Source organism: Trypanosoma cruzi, genomic scaffold (assembly GCF_000209065.1).
Source record: "Trypanosoma cruzi strain CL Brener 1047053517011 genomic scaffold, whole genome shotgun sequence".
Lineage (NCBI taxonomy): Eukaryota > Euglenozoa > Kinetoplastea > Trypanosomatida > Trypanosomatidae > Trypanosoma > Trypanosoma cruzi.
In genome coordinates, this window is record NW_001849221.1 from 22518 (window position 1) to 33521 (window position 11004).

General features: G+C 50.1%; 5 protein-coding genes across 5 annotated transcripts, besides 18 other annotated features; all 5 read right to left on the reverse strand.

The window, feature by feature from the left end:
• Positions 1 to 352: part of a sequence feature (areas not merged during assembly with more than two copies in the genome that could not be assigned to a particular haplotype) that runs on past the window's edge.
• On the reverse strand, positions 199 to 723 carry Tc00.1047053508677.90 (hypothetical protein, conserved; the record flags this gene model as incomplete). Its single annotated transcript, XM_807662.1, has 1 exon — positions 199 to 723. The coding sequence occupies one exon, from the start codon at positions 721 to 723 to the stop codon at positions 199 to 201; it is 525 nt and encodes a 174-aa protein (XP_812755.1).
• Positions 353 to 1161: a sequence feature (heterozygous, non-Esmeraldo-like haplotype).
• Positions 921 to 5132: a mobile genetic element.
• Positions 939 to 1002: a mobile genetic element.
• Positions 1162 to 4544: a sequence feature (areas not merged during assembly with more than two copies in the genome that could not be assigned to a particular haplotype).
• Positions 4545 to 11004: a sequence feature (heterozygous, non-Esmeraldo-like haplotype).
• Positions 5211 to 5232: a microsatellite.
• On the reverse strand, positions 5278 to 6273 carry Tc00.1047053508677.120 (hypothetical protein, conserved; the record flags this gene model as incomplete). Its single annotated transcript, XM_807663.1, has 1 exon — positions 5278 to 6273. The coding sequence occupies one exon, from the start codon at positions 6271 to 6273 to the stop codon at positions 5278 to 5280; it is 996 nt and encodes a 331-aa protein (XP_812756.1).
• Positions 6540 to 6567: a microsatellite.
• Positions 6613 to 6711: a microsatellite.
• Positions 6736 to 6757: a sequence feature (AT_rich).
• Positions 6838 to 7200, reverse strand: Tc00.1047053508677.134 (hypothetical protein, conserved; the record flags this gene model as incomplete). The annotated part of the gene is made up of 1 exon (XM_807666.1): positions 6838 to 7200. One exon carries the CDS (start codon positions 7198 to 7200, stop codon positions 6838 to 6840), a length of 363 nt encoding a protein of 120 aa, XP_812759.1.
• Positions 7296 to 7439: a sequence feature (A-rich).
• On the reverse strand, positions 7477 to 9450 carry Tc00.1047053508677.150 (glycosyl transferase, putative; the record flags this gene model as incomplete). Its single annotated transcript, XM_807664.1, has 1 exon — positions 7477 to 9450. One exon carries the CDS (start codon positions 9448 to 9450, stop codon positions 7477 to 7479), a length of 1974 nt encoding a protein of 657 aa, XP_812757.1.
• Positions 9318 to 9346: a microsatellite.
• Positions 9413 to 9434: a microsatellite.
• Positions 9545 to 9569: a microsatellite.
• Tc00.1047053508677.160 (hypothetical protein, conserved) lies at positions 9840 to 10706 on the reverse strand (the record flags this gene model as incomplete). The annotated part of the gene is made up of 1 exon (XM_807665.1): positions 9840 to 10706. The coding sequence occupies one exon, from the start codon at positions 10704 to 10706 to the stop codon at positions 9840 to 9842; it is 867 nt and encodes a 288-aa protein (XP_812758.1).
• Positions 10714 to 10734: a microsatellite.
• Positions 10758 to 10779: a microsatellite.
• Positions 10786 to 10825: a sequence feature (AT_rich).
• Positions 10937 to 10974: a microsatellite.

The window sequence follows — 11004 nt, forward strand, 5'->3', positions numbered from 1 at the left end:
ATGATCCTCAAAAAGATGTTGCAGTACCTCCCTCCGGCATGTCGACAACGATACAAATACGCAAACAAAAACCTTCCGGCCGCAAGAAAAACAAACAAAAAACAAGAAGGGGATCAACAGCAATGAACACCGACAGAAAGAAAGAAAAAACAACAAAAAGCCACAGACAACAATATTTCGTGCATGTTACAATGCAATTCAGGGAAGCAAAAAGGCCTGCTCCACCGATAGGGGCAACTCCGCCGCAATGCTCCAAGTCATACGAGTCCCACACAAATTCCTTCTCTCATCGGACCCACCGCTACTCAACAGACGCTGCCGCTTCTGCGCATTCCTCCAGTAACCCTCAGCAAAGGGGGGTGCAGCGGCATGATACTCACGCGCCTCCTCTTCAAACAGGGTAGCCAACTCCAACAACGTCTGCCTGAATAGCGCACTTTGTGCGTTCGTCACGCCGCTAATTTCCTGCTGACGCTCCACACCAAAGAGAAGCCACTCGATGCACTCTTGCCAGTCCGAAAACTGGCGGTTCTGCATCCAGCGGCGGGTACAGGCGGCTAATTCAACAACTCCGTCCACTCCCCTGTCACTCGACTTCTGTGCGTAGAGCAAGATGTCGGCTGCTCTTCTCGCCACCTCTGGGCACTGGAGCGCCATTCCGACTCCTGCCTCATATGACAGAAACAAACACCGCCGGCGGAGCTGCAAGGCTCTTTCACACATTCTTCACAAAAACGAGCTCTAATCTTTTCCCGAGACGGCAAAGAAAAAGCCTAAAAAAGATTAAATGATATGGAGAGAAAGAAAATAAATATCCTCCAGGGCCGCTTTCCTCATCCTGAGTTTATCAATCACAGAAATCAAACAAGACCGAAATGAGAAGTAAATGGAATAAGAGTGGGTTCACCACATCCTCAAAATTTACACCAAGTAAGTGTATGTATGTATAATTTCTCACGAAGTGGCAGACTTTGGGGTCCTGCAGCCAAAAGACCCCGCCGCTGCCCTTCGCAAGTTCCACCCCTTCGCCAAGTGCTGAAGCGTAAAAACACAACCGCGTGATATGCCGTCTGCGGGGTTGTCGGCACACAGCACGTGGGCAACGGATGCCTGTATTCCGCGAGAGTCAACAAACATATCCGTTGCAGCTCCCACGTCATGGCGTGTGATTTTGAGCTGCCTTTATTCGCCGCTCCTTGCAGCGAGGTGTTGTCCACCCAAACGTCCATGGTGGATGGCAAGACGGCGGGAAAGGCCGATAAGGCCAAGCGTACCGCGCATGCCTCCGCCTGCATGATAAGAAAGGGCTTCCTCTTCCATTTTCATCCGGCAATTTTAACGTCGCCGGAGTATGGAACAAAAACGGCTCCCCATCCACGAAACAATGCATCCGTGATGATGGCGGCCCACTGCCTTTTCCGTGGGCTCGATGATTCGCTTACGATTACATTCTCGATGCTGTGTCGTAATCACTTGCCCAAACCAACCGCTGACGGCGGAAGGTTCGTCGGGGATGTCTCCAGCACAATCCCCGGTTAAGTGCCGATAATCGTCGTCGCACTGCCTTGAGGAAAAAGTACTAGGCACATAAACGCCTGAACAAAAATGGCCGACGCGTACAAAAAACGTGACGCTACAACCTCCATTTCCGCGATGGTTAAATACTTCAGCGACGGCATGGCGCATACAGAGCGGACAAACCTGTCACTCAGGGACACCGCCCGGTGAGTGTGATCAAACAGCACCCACAGGAAGTTGTACTGCGTGGCGCCCGATTCGAGATCCTCCCATATTGTGGTGCGACGTCCATCCGCGTTAAAAAGCACCTGGGCTTCCCACAATGTCACACCGCTTATCGACCCCTGCAATGTGTATATCATCGATCCATACGTCGATACGCAACAATGGAGGTGCGGCCCAGAGGCGGTGAACCACCGTCGTCACCCCCGCAATTGCCGAGGTAATAATCAGGAGAATTTCTGGGCCGGCCTTGTATCCCATTGGGAGCCGTGTCAGCTCCACCAGCGTGCCGTCCTCCACGCGGCATCGAAAGAGATGCCGAGTTTCCCGCGGTAAAGAGACTTGAAAAAAGGATGCCTTTACATCCACGCAGGAAGCGGCCTCAGCCATCACAGGTGGCAAATAATGGGAAATGTGTAAAAGAGGAACATTCGCCTCGTAAGGGTCGTCTCCCTTCTTGTCGCGTGGCCACGCGATCCATCGTCGTCGTAAACCGGTGGTTTTCTCCTCCACCACAGAAAAGGCTTTACCCATCCGCCGCTTGTTACTGTGGACGAAGCGTCCTCGATTATTCCTGCTTTTCGTAACAATCTCGCGTCGGCGGTTGGAATCCTCCGTGAGCCTTCGCGCGCTTTACCGGAGGAGGATAAAGGTAAAGGGGACCGCCCGACGAGTCCACATACTTGCATGAGTCTCTCCAAGGTAGCCGGGTTCAACCGGCTCTGGATCCACTCCAGATTCAATACGGGCACATTGACTTGTTGCTGTAGCGGGATGGTTCGTTCCTCTTGTGGAGTGGCCAGGCGCTTCCTTTTCGTGCGTCTTGTAATGGTAGACGCATGGTGATGGAATTCATGGGGAAACGCTCCTCCGCTCTCAGCCAGGGCTCCTGCCCTTCCGCAGTTTCTCCCTTCACATCAATGCGACCAGCGACGGCACCTGGGTCAGCATTGTGGTGTAACTCCCCAAATATCGAACTGTGCTCTGGGGAAGGTCGAACGGGTCGACGTGCACCGCCAACGGCGAGATCACGTGTGGGTTCAAATTGTACGCCTCCACGATTGGAGCAGCGTGCCTCAACGCTCCCCGTTTTATGGAATGCGCCGTGGCATTCCAAGGAGCCAGAGCTCGTTCGACTTGGGCAGTCGTAATATTCGTGAGCTTTTCGTTGCGTCCTGCATAACTTTATAGTGTCTAACGCATCCTGCCCTCGTGTCCTGAAGAACCGAAAGGCGCGGTGGGGATCCGCCCTCGCCGTCCTCGGCGCCACGGGCCAATTCGAAATTATGGTCCCGTCCGGCTCCAGCGTGAAATTGTTGGGAGTTAAGGCCGCAATCTCGGACCAACAGCTCGCCGTTATCCACGCGAGTCGTAAGACAACACGTTCCCTCCAATCGGTCCGGCTGCGGATAACTTGATCCATCTCTTCCTCTGTCGAGGGGTGCGTCTGCTTCGCCTCTTATTGCGCCGCAATTTTTTGTATCCTCAGAATCGCCACTTCCAGCGGGGTTCGATCCATTTGCAACATGGACCGCAGCATCCTGGCGTGCTGCAGTCGGGTCGATGGCGCCACGCCGAATATTGCCGCCAAAAAGGCCGCGCAGCTCTCCGCGTTGATCGGCCGTTCGTGCGTGCAGCAAAAGGTGGTAAATTGCCCGCTAGGGACATTCTCTGCTTCCACGTTGACGGTGCACACATCTCTCGAGCCGCCTCGTTCGCTCCCCTCATGTAGCTGACCCAAAGCGGGGATGTCGGAGGTTCGTCGTGCCACAGTCGAGCGTCGTTGGCGGATAAGCTCCATTGCCCTTCTCGTCGGTTGATTCGGGTGATTCGAAATATCGGATGGAGCGTCGGTGGCGCGGTGCGACGTCTTGTGTGCGGATTGGTGGGTGATGGTGGAATGGATGGGGCTGTTTTCGTCCGCCCTCGTAAGCAGCCGGAAGCCCCTCGCCGTTTTTTAATGACAAACTGCGCTGCGAGTAATTCCTCTGGCTGCGCTGCGCACGTTGCGTGTAGATGCGTCGCGTCCATAAATACGACACAACTGAAATCGCAACAATCGTTGTTTTTGTTGGGTTGCGCGCCGCTCCAGAAGAGGCTGGGTTGCCCTCGCGAAGATGTCAGCCTCGTGAACGGCCATGTGAAGGCGGGCACGAAGTGTGGAGGGCGGGATATGCTGGGGTCGGTTGTTATCGCGATCAGCGTCCGGAAGGTCTGCGGCAGGGCCCTGCCAAAAATCCATGAGCTGATCGCTGGGTTCCCGATCCATCTCCAGTGCGCGTCTGCACGACACCAAACCGTCGATGGCCATTTGAACCTGAGAGCCCACTTAGTGCAAACAATAACCGTATGCGCATCGGAGGTCGACGAGGACTCCGGAGACGACGTCATTCCATACACGCGGGACCCAAGTGTCAACGTCCAATGCAAGGAAATGCAGTACCTGTTCCTCTGCACCGGAGCCATCTTCCAAGGGGAAGGTGCGGGAGGGCAAAGGCATCGAGTGAGGGAGACGTGGTCGCCCAAAATTGCCCTGAGACGTATGGGTGTTGACCCGCCGTCTCTCTCCCGTGAGATTGCGTTGGGGAAACGTGGATGCTGGCACGCCCCCAGCCATCAAACGATGCCTTTGGTGCGGCTGTGTGTTTACACCGTCTGGCGGCCCTCTCCGAGAGGTGGGCGCCTCGCGTTGACACGGCGTCTCCGCGTCCCGCAAGAAGACCGCCGGTCACCGCAACGTGAGATCCGCGTGCCAACAGGTGATTATGCGCCTCTTCCACCTGAGAGTAAAGCTGAGCACTCCAATCCGCAACGCCCGCGACGGCACTGGCGTAGTCGGTGCTCAGTCTCTGTCCTCCAGCAATGATCAGCCCCTGCTGGACTCCCAACTCCCGGGCAGCACACACACGACGGGCAGCAGCACTCGAACCTCGAAATTAGGTACTTGAGGCGCCCGGCGATTCGCAAAGTGCCCCGCAACGGTCGGCTCCTCCCAGTGCATGGCGATGTCTCCTGAAACCAAGCGTAAGCCTGTCATTGTTGCGGCGGCGGCTACCACCGCATCCAACGACCCGTGTTCATCAACGAAGGCGAGCTGCACCCGTACATCGCCATGCTGGCGTGCCAAGTCCAACATGCGGGCACCAATGTCGCTTCTCCCCGTCGCCGTGTAAAAGAAAACACTGCCATTCCTTTCAATCAAATTGACTGTAATTAATAATAGTAAATAAAAAGTTGTCTTATTGCTATCGACTCCCTGATCCTCTAAGGTCGTAGTCTTCCCGAAATTCATAAGATACAAAAAATGCTTACAGAAATATATTCGTCATGCTAAGAGATATATTAATTTGGCGAACCAGATTTCCTCGCAAACATCCCTTACATATGTCCCTAGAGAGTAAAGAAGAAAAGGGGACATTTAATAAGGTAGCACGTCAACACATGACACAACGCAATCAGAGACAAAGAAGATAATAATAATAATAATAATAAAACCGGGTTCTTTCTCGCATTTCCAGTCTTTTCCTTCCCGCATCTTCAACTGCACAGCCGACGCCAGAACTGCACATCAACCGTGTCGGTCACCCCAATGTCGCTTCCATCATTTAGCTCCGCATCCTCCTCTAAGGACTTACAGCCATCGATACCATCTTTGTGCTGTGCGGTGGGAAGCGTTTCCTCACTCTTTTGGGGTCGAGTACCGGGAGAGGATGACGCAATACATTCGGCTGGTGGAGCAGTGACCTCGATGGTGGCGTCTGTTATCACGGGATCTGTGGGCTGATTTCCAAAGCTCTCAAGTGTGCTTCCGAGCATGGAACTGACGACTTCCTTGATTCCGTCGTCGGAAGCCTCGTTCTCCACTCTTTTCGATAACTCACGCAAAGCATTTGCGTTTGGTGTATCGATTAGTGACCACTCATAGAAAACGGCGGCACACAGCAGGCGGTGGTGTAGACAGCTGGACACCATCAGCACGAGGGTCTTCATTTCCGGCGCTAAACAGAGGGTTGCGCCGAGAGCCACGAGATGCACGAGGTTGAGTGCACCGAAAGGCGTTACAAGCCCCTGCGCATTGTCAAGCACGCGAGCGAGTTCCACAATCTCCGCGAGAGGGATCACTCCCACGGAGACCTGTACGCTCCGCAGTTCATGCGACAAAGACTCAATGGCGATGAGAGGGGAGACGGCTACAAGTTCCGCCGCCGTCTGCTTCCGCGCAAGCGCATCTTCTGAAAGCCCCACGCTTCGTATGGTGGACTCTCCGTACCGCAATAGATTCATCGTCTGCTCCATTGTAAGACTAAGGGAGGATGCACGCTGTTGGCGAGCTGACCAATGTGCAAAAAAATTATGCAAAGCCTCGTACATAACATGTGGGTAGTCGTAAAATAACGCCAACTGTGGGTGTCGCAAGAGTGCACGACACATGCGGCGGGCAATGAGGGCAAACTGATCCGAGAAGGTGCAGTCGTCATCGTTGCCATCTGCTAAAAGCGGAGATGTCGCCACAGCTATACTGCGATCAGCCATCCAACGTCAAACTCCTTTATGTTTTGGTCTAGTCTACTATCATCCTTTTTGTGCCGTAAACGCATGACGGATTTCCCGTGTACCGTGTACAGGGAACCAGACAAATAAAGAAAACAACAACAACAACAGAACGACAGAAAACAACAGGATCATACACGTCGCAACAATTCTGCTTGGAGTAATTCCATTGCCAATAATTACTGCAACGATGTAATTTAAAATTACAAATGACTAATTGATCCCATAGCGGCATAACTGACTTCCGTAGAAGAAGAAAAAGAAGAAGAAAAAAAAACAACGGTCATACAGACGTCCCTTTCCTTGTGCATTCGTGTCATAATATATTTGAGAATATGTCTATATATATAGATGTATATAGATATACACGTACACAGAAACGTTCATATTATTCCTACCCATACCCAAATATACATGTATTATCTACCCCCTAACCCTCCCTTCTTTTTTTATTTTTATTATTATTCTTTTTCTACCACATTTCCTCATCTCCCACACACCCTTTTATGCGTTCTTTTTTTCTTGCTCCTACTCTGCCCTAATGACTCATTTGCACGGCCACCAAAATTCATCAAAGGCATTGGGGTAAGTGTAGCGGTACACAAAGGTTTTTCTGTACTTGATCTCCCGTCCACGAGAATCCTTGTAAACACCTAATTCTAATTCCACATTACGCCACTCACGCGCAAAGCGCCGAACACGATCTACACGAGTTTCGCCGGGTATACGTTTCTTCACGTGTGCGTTGATGTCTTCGTGAAGCGGGTCCCACTGCGGGCTGGGTTGGCGCACGTATTTTCCCCGTGAGGGTGTCACAAGCACACTGGAGAGAAGTTTCACAGCAGCTGCTGGTGCCACTGTTGCCGCCACAAGTCCCGTTGCGTGTTGCCTAAGTCCCCGCCGCATCATGTAGATGCTGCAAAAATTGCCTTGCTGTGTAAGTGGTACGTTCCCTCTCCCTATTCTATCAATGCCGTGGTGCGTCAGGCTAGTCAGAAGGCACAAAAAACAAACAAACGAACACAATGACACACACGAGAAAAAACACAAAATAAAATAAAAATAAAGCTCAGTAATAAGAACACACACACACAGACAGAGAAAGAGAGAGAGGTAAAAAAAAAATAAAAGAAAAAGAATGACAGAAAAATTAAACCATGGCAACAGGGAAAAGCATCTCATATATTACGGTTTGGGCACGCAGGGGCAGTAACGACGAGTCGTCGTGTAGCTGGCAGTGCAGTTCGGAACTCCTCGCGCATCATGCAGGTAGTTATACCTACAAACCAAATTGGTCGAATTATCCCTGAGTCGCCTTTTCCGTTCCTTGTTTTCATGCTCCATTTCATGCGATACATCCTCCACGGCGGGGAAGTCGTTCCCGGGGTGCGGTCGCCAGTAGACACCCATTTCGCATCTGCTGCATCCAAATACAGACCGCAATTCTTCACAGTCATTGAGTGATGTAAAGTAAAGCGCTTCCAAGGCGCATCGTAATCCCGCTTGAGCACATACGGCATCGCATGAAAGACCGAAATGTGGACTGGGTATTTTTCGCATGGAAGGAAGCGTGCGATTGCGTAGCCTCTTTTCCTCAGATGACAGAAGCTGCGTGTATGCATCCTTGGAGTGCCGTTGCATCCATACGTGCGTCAAGGGTGAAACAAGAGACCCACCTGCATCGGTGTGTTGCATTCCAAATGCGATACCGTCTACAACAATGGCTTTTGAGCCTGGTGCATGTCCCTTCGACTGAAAATGAAGCGCCTTAAGATAGTAGGCGCTTTTTTTGTGTATTTCCTCCTCATACAGGGTCCACCAATGCAGGTACGTAAAGCCAAACTCTTTTTTCCCAAGTTCAGTGTGAGGGTTTGGTAGCCGCCTGTCGTGCCATGGCTTTATTATTCCGCGCAGATGAACGGCCACAATGGACTGTTTGCCAGGAAGTTTCATGTCCAGTCGATGTCGAGGGTTAAGGTTGCGACTATACTTTGGGTTGATTGCGTGAAACCTTTTTTGAAACACATCCCGCAGCAGTACTCCATCACGAGCCGATGATCCGGTAAATTGAAAGCCATTTGGTGGTGTCCCACGAATAAGTCGGTCATAAATGCAGTTAAACATTTCTTGTGTTGGAATAATGATCATCATGCCGGTCTGAAAGTAATCCTTACCCCCAACCGCTGCAACGTAATCCGGGCCCCAAATCTTGGGTTTTGAAAAAAGTTTATCCATACTCCTTATCGCAATCATGTCGGCATCCAAAAAGACAATCTTCTCATACATGGTAAGGTTAAACATGTATATCTTGTCAAAGGTATCACGAAATATGCCAGATTTCGCATGAATGCGGCCTGCCAAGGAAGGGACCTCAAACACATGGGTATATCCTCCTTCTTCAAGCAAGCGTTTTCGAGACACCGCACTAACGCAGTTGGAGGTAATCGTGATAACCAAATCCGCCACCTCATGCTGCAAAAAGACAGAGGTCTTACGTAATGATGCACCAAGTACCAGAGCACCATCCACAAACTTCTCATTTGATATAAATGTGAGGTAGGCGATGGGCGCATGGTGAGTACGCGCCACATGTGTAATGCCTACTGCAGCCATTGGACATGACCCGTTCGACCAACGCCATGCGTTTCTCTGATCCAAGTCAAACCGGGTTTCCCTTTCGTAGCCCAATGCCATCAAAGTCTTTAGTTTGGATCCAGTTGGCGCTTCTGTCGCTGGTGCAGACTCGGCAACAATGACATCCGTCTTTTCCGGAACCTCGGCGGCCGTTGACTTCGCTGCTACCGCCCATTCCTCAACGACCGACAGGACGAGATGCACGAGACTCAACCAGAGTATAGTCAAGGCAATAAACAAAGGCAGTAGGAGATATGCCTTTTGGCGTCTCCTCGTCATGCTCCTCATGACCGCCGCCATTTTGGCCCACCCTGAAGACAAGGCACAAAGGGGCGTCGTGTCAATTATTACCCCCCCTCCCTTTTTTTTTTTTTTTTTAATGAGCGCAGTAGAAAAAAAAAAAAAAAAGCAAAAAAAAAAACTATACCATTGAGTAACGGGTCTCACTATGTGTGCACACATGCATGGGAGAAGAAATAAAGTAATGACAACAACAACAACAACAACAAAGGACGGTGGTGCCATCGCCCCCCCTTATCTCTTATGCTCTCATTTATATTCAACATAACATCTAAACACCTTTTAGATTTCACTATTTACCATCATTAATGGTTGCCAAAATAATAATAACAATAATAACAATAGCAACAAAAAAGTAAATTCTATTTTCCGTTTCGTTAGTCCTTCCGGGGCAGGAGTGAGAAGTGCATGGAGGAACAGAGCTAAAAGATGGAGTAATCTCTGAAAACTAACAAACGGACAAACAAACAAACCACCACCACCTCTACTACTACTACTAGTAGAAGTATTGGAAGTAGTCGAAGGACGTCCCCGCTGTGTGGGGTTGGCAACCCGTAGAGCCTTTGCTAGAAGATGGTGTCGTTGGCCTCCTGTTTTTGTGATGTTTTCCGTCCTCAATAGTCGTCATCCAACTCACCACTCGCAAATGTACTCCATCGATGCATCCCCCCTTTTTTGTGTTTGCTCTTATGTTTTCCAAGGCGCCTGTCATTGTTGTAATCATCACGTGAAAGTCCCAATGCCGGGTCTTTCATCGCATGGGATTGACCGTCGTGACCGCCTTTTCGTCTGCCTCTCTTGTCCGTCTGGTGACGTGGTGCCATTGTCGTCGTCGTCGCTTCCCCTTCTTCCCTCCGTTGAGACTGCTGCGGCACACCAGAGTCACAACCACCAATACTACTGGCACCAGTAGCAACAACAACATTATTGTTATTATTATTATGGTGGTGGTGGTGAAAACTGAGAGTGCCGTTGACTTCTTCGCCCTCAAGGCTCACCAAATCCCTCGCCACCCGCCGTGCCAGGGCTTCCTGCGGCGTGATTTGCAACTTCGCAAGTTCCTCACCTGAGAGGATTTCATTCCTCCATTCCTTCTTAAAGCGCACCTTCGCCATGTTGATGGCATTGTTGTTGGCACCTTTTCCTTGTATCGTTCGCGCTAAATATAACGGGTACTCCTCGCGGTACATTTTCTTCCAATTACGTTTCCCTTCGCTCCGTGTGAGGGTAAAATCAAGTGTCCGTCGTGAAGGATCCATGCGGTTCTCTTCCCAAATAAGTTTATGGTACTGCGCATACCAATACCGCTGCATTAGACGGGTACCGGTTGAGCTAAATGTTAAGACTGCATGCACGTCACGGCAAATACGCTCCAGTTCACACACCGTCAGTGGTGTACTAAAGGATGCCACCATCTCCCACATAAACAATGACTCCAGCAACGCCGCCGGTTTCTTACGGTGGTTGTCTGCAGCAGACATTTCCCTCTTTTTTTTTTTTTTTTTTTTTGTTCCGCAAGCCAGGAGGGAGTAAAAAACAAAAACAAAAACAAAATGAGTCAATAAATATTTATTATTTAATTAATATTATAATTATTATTGCAATATATATGGACGCAGATGTAGCTGTAGATGGATGCAGCGACTATGGGGATGCAATGACACTGAAAGCAAACAAACAAACCAAAAAACAACAACAACACACACACACCAAAAAAAAAAAAAAAAAAAAAAAAAAAAAAAAGAAGAAGAGGGAAATATATAAATGTGTCTTTCTGTA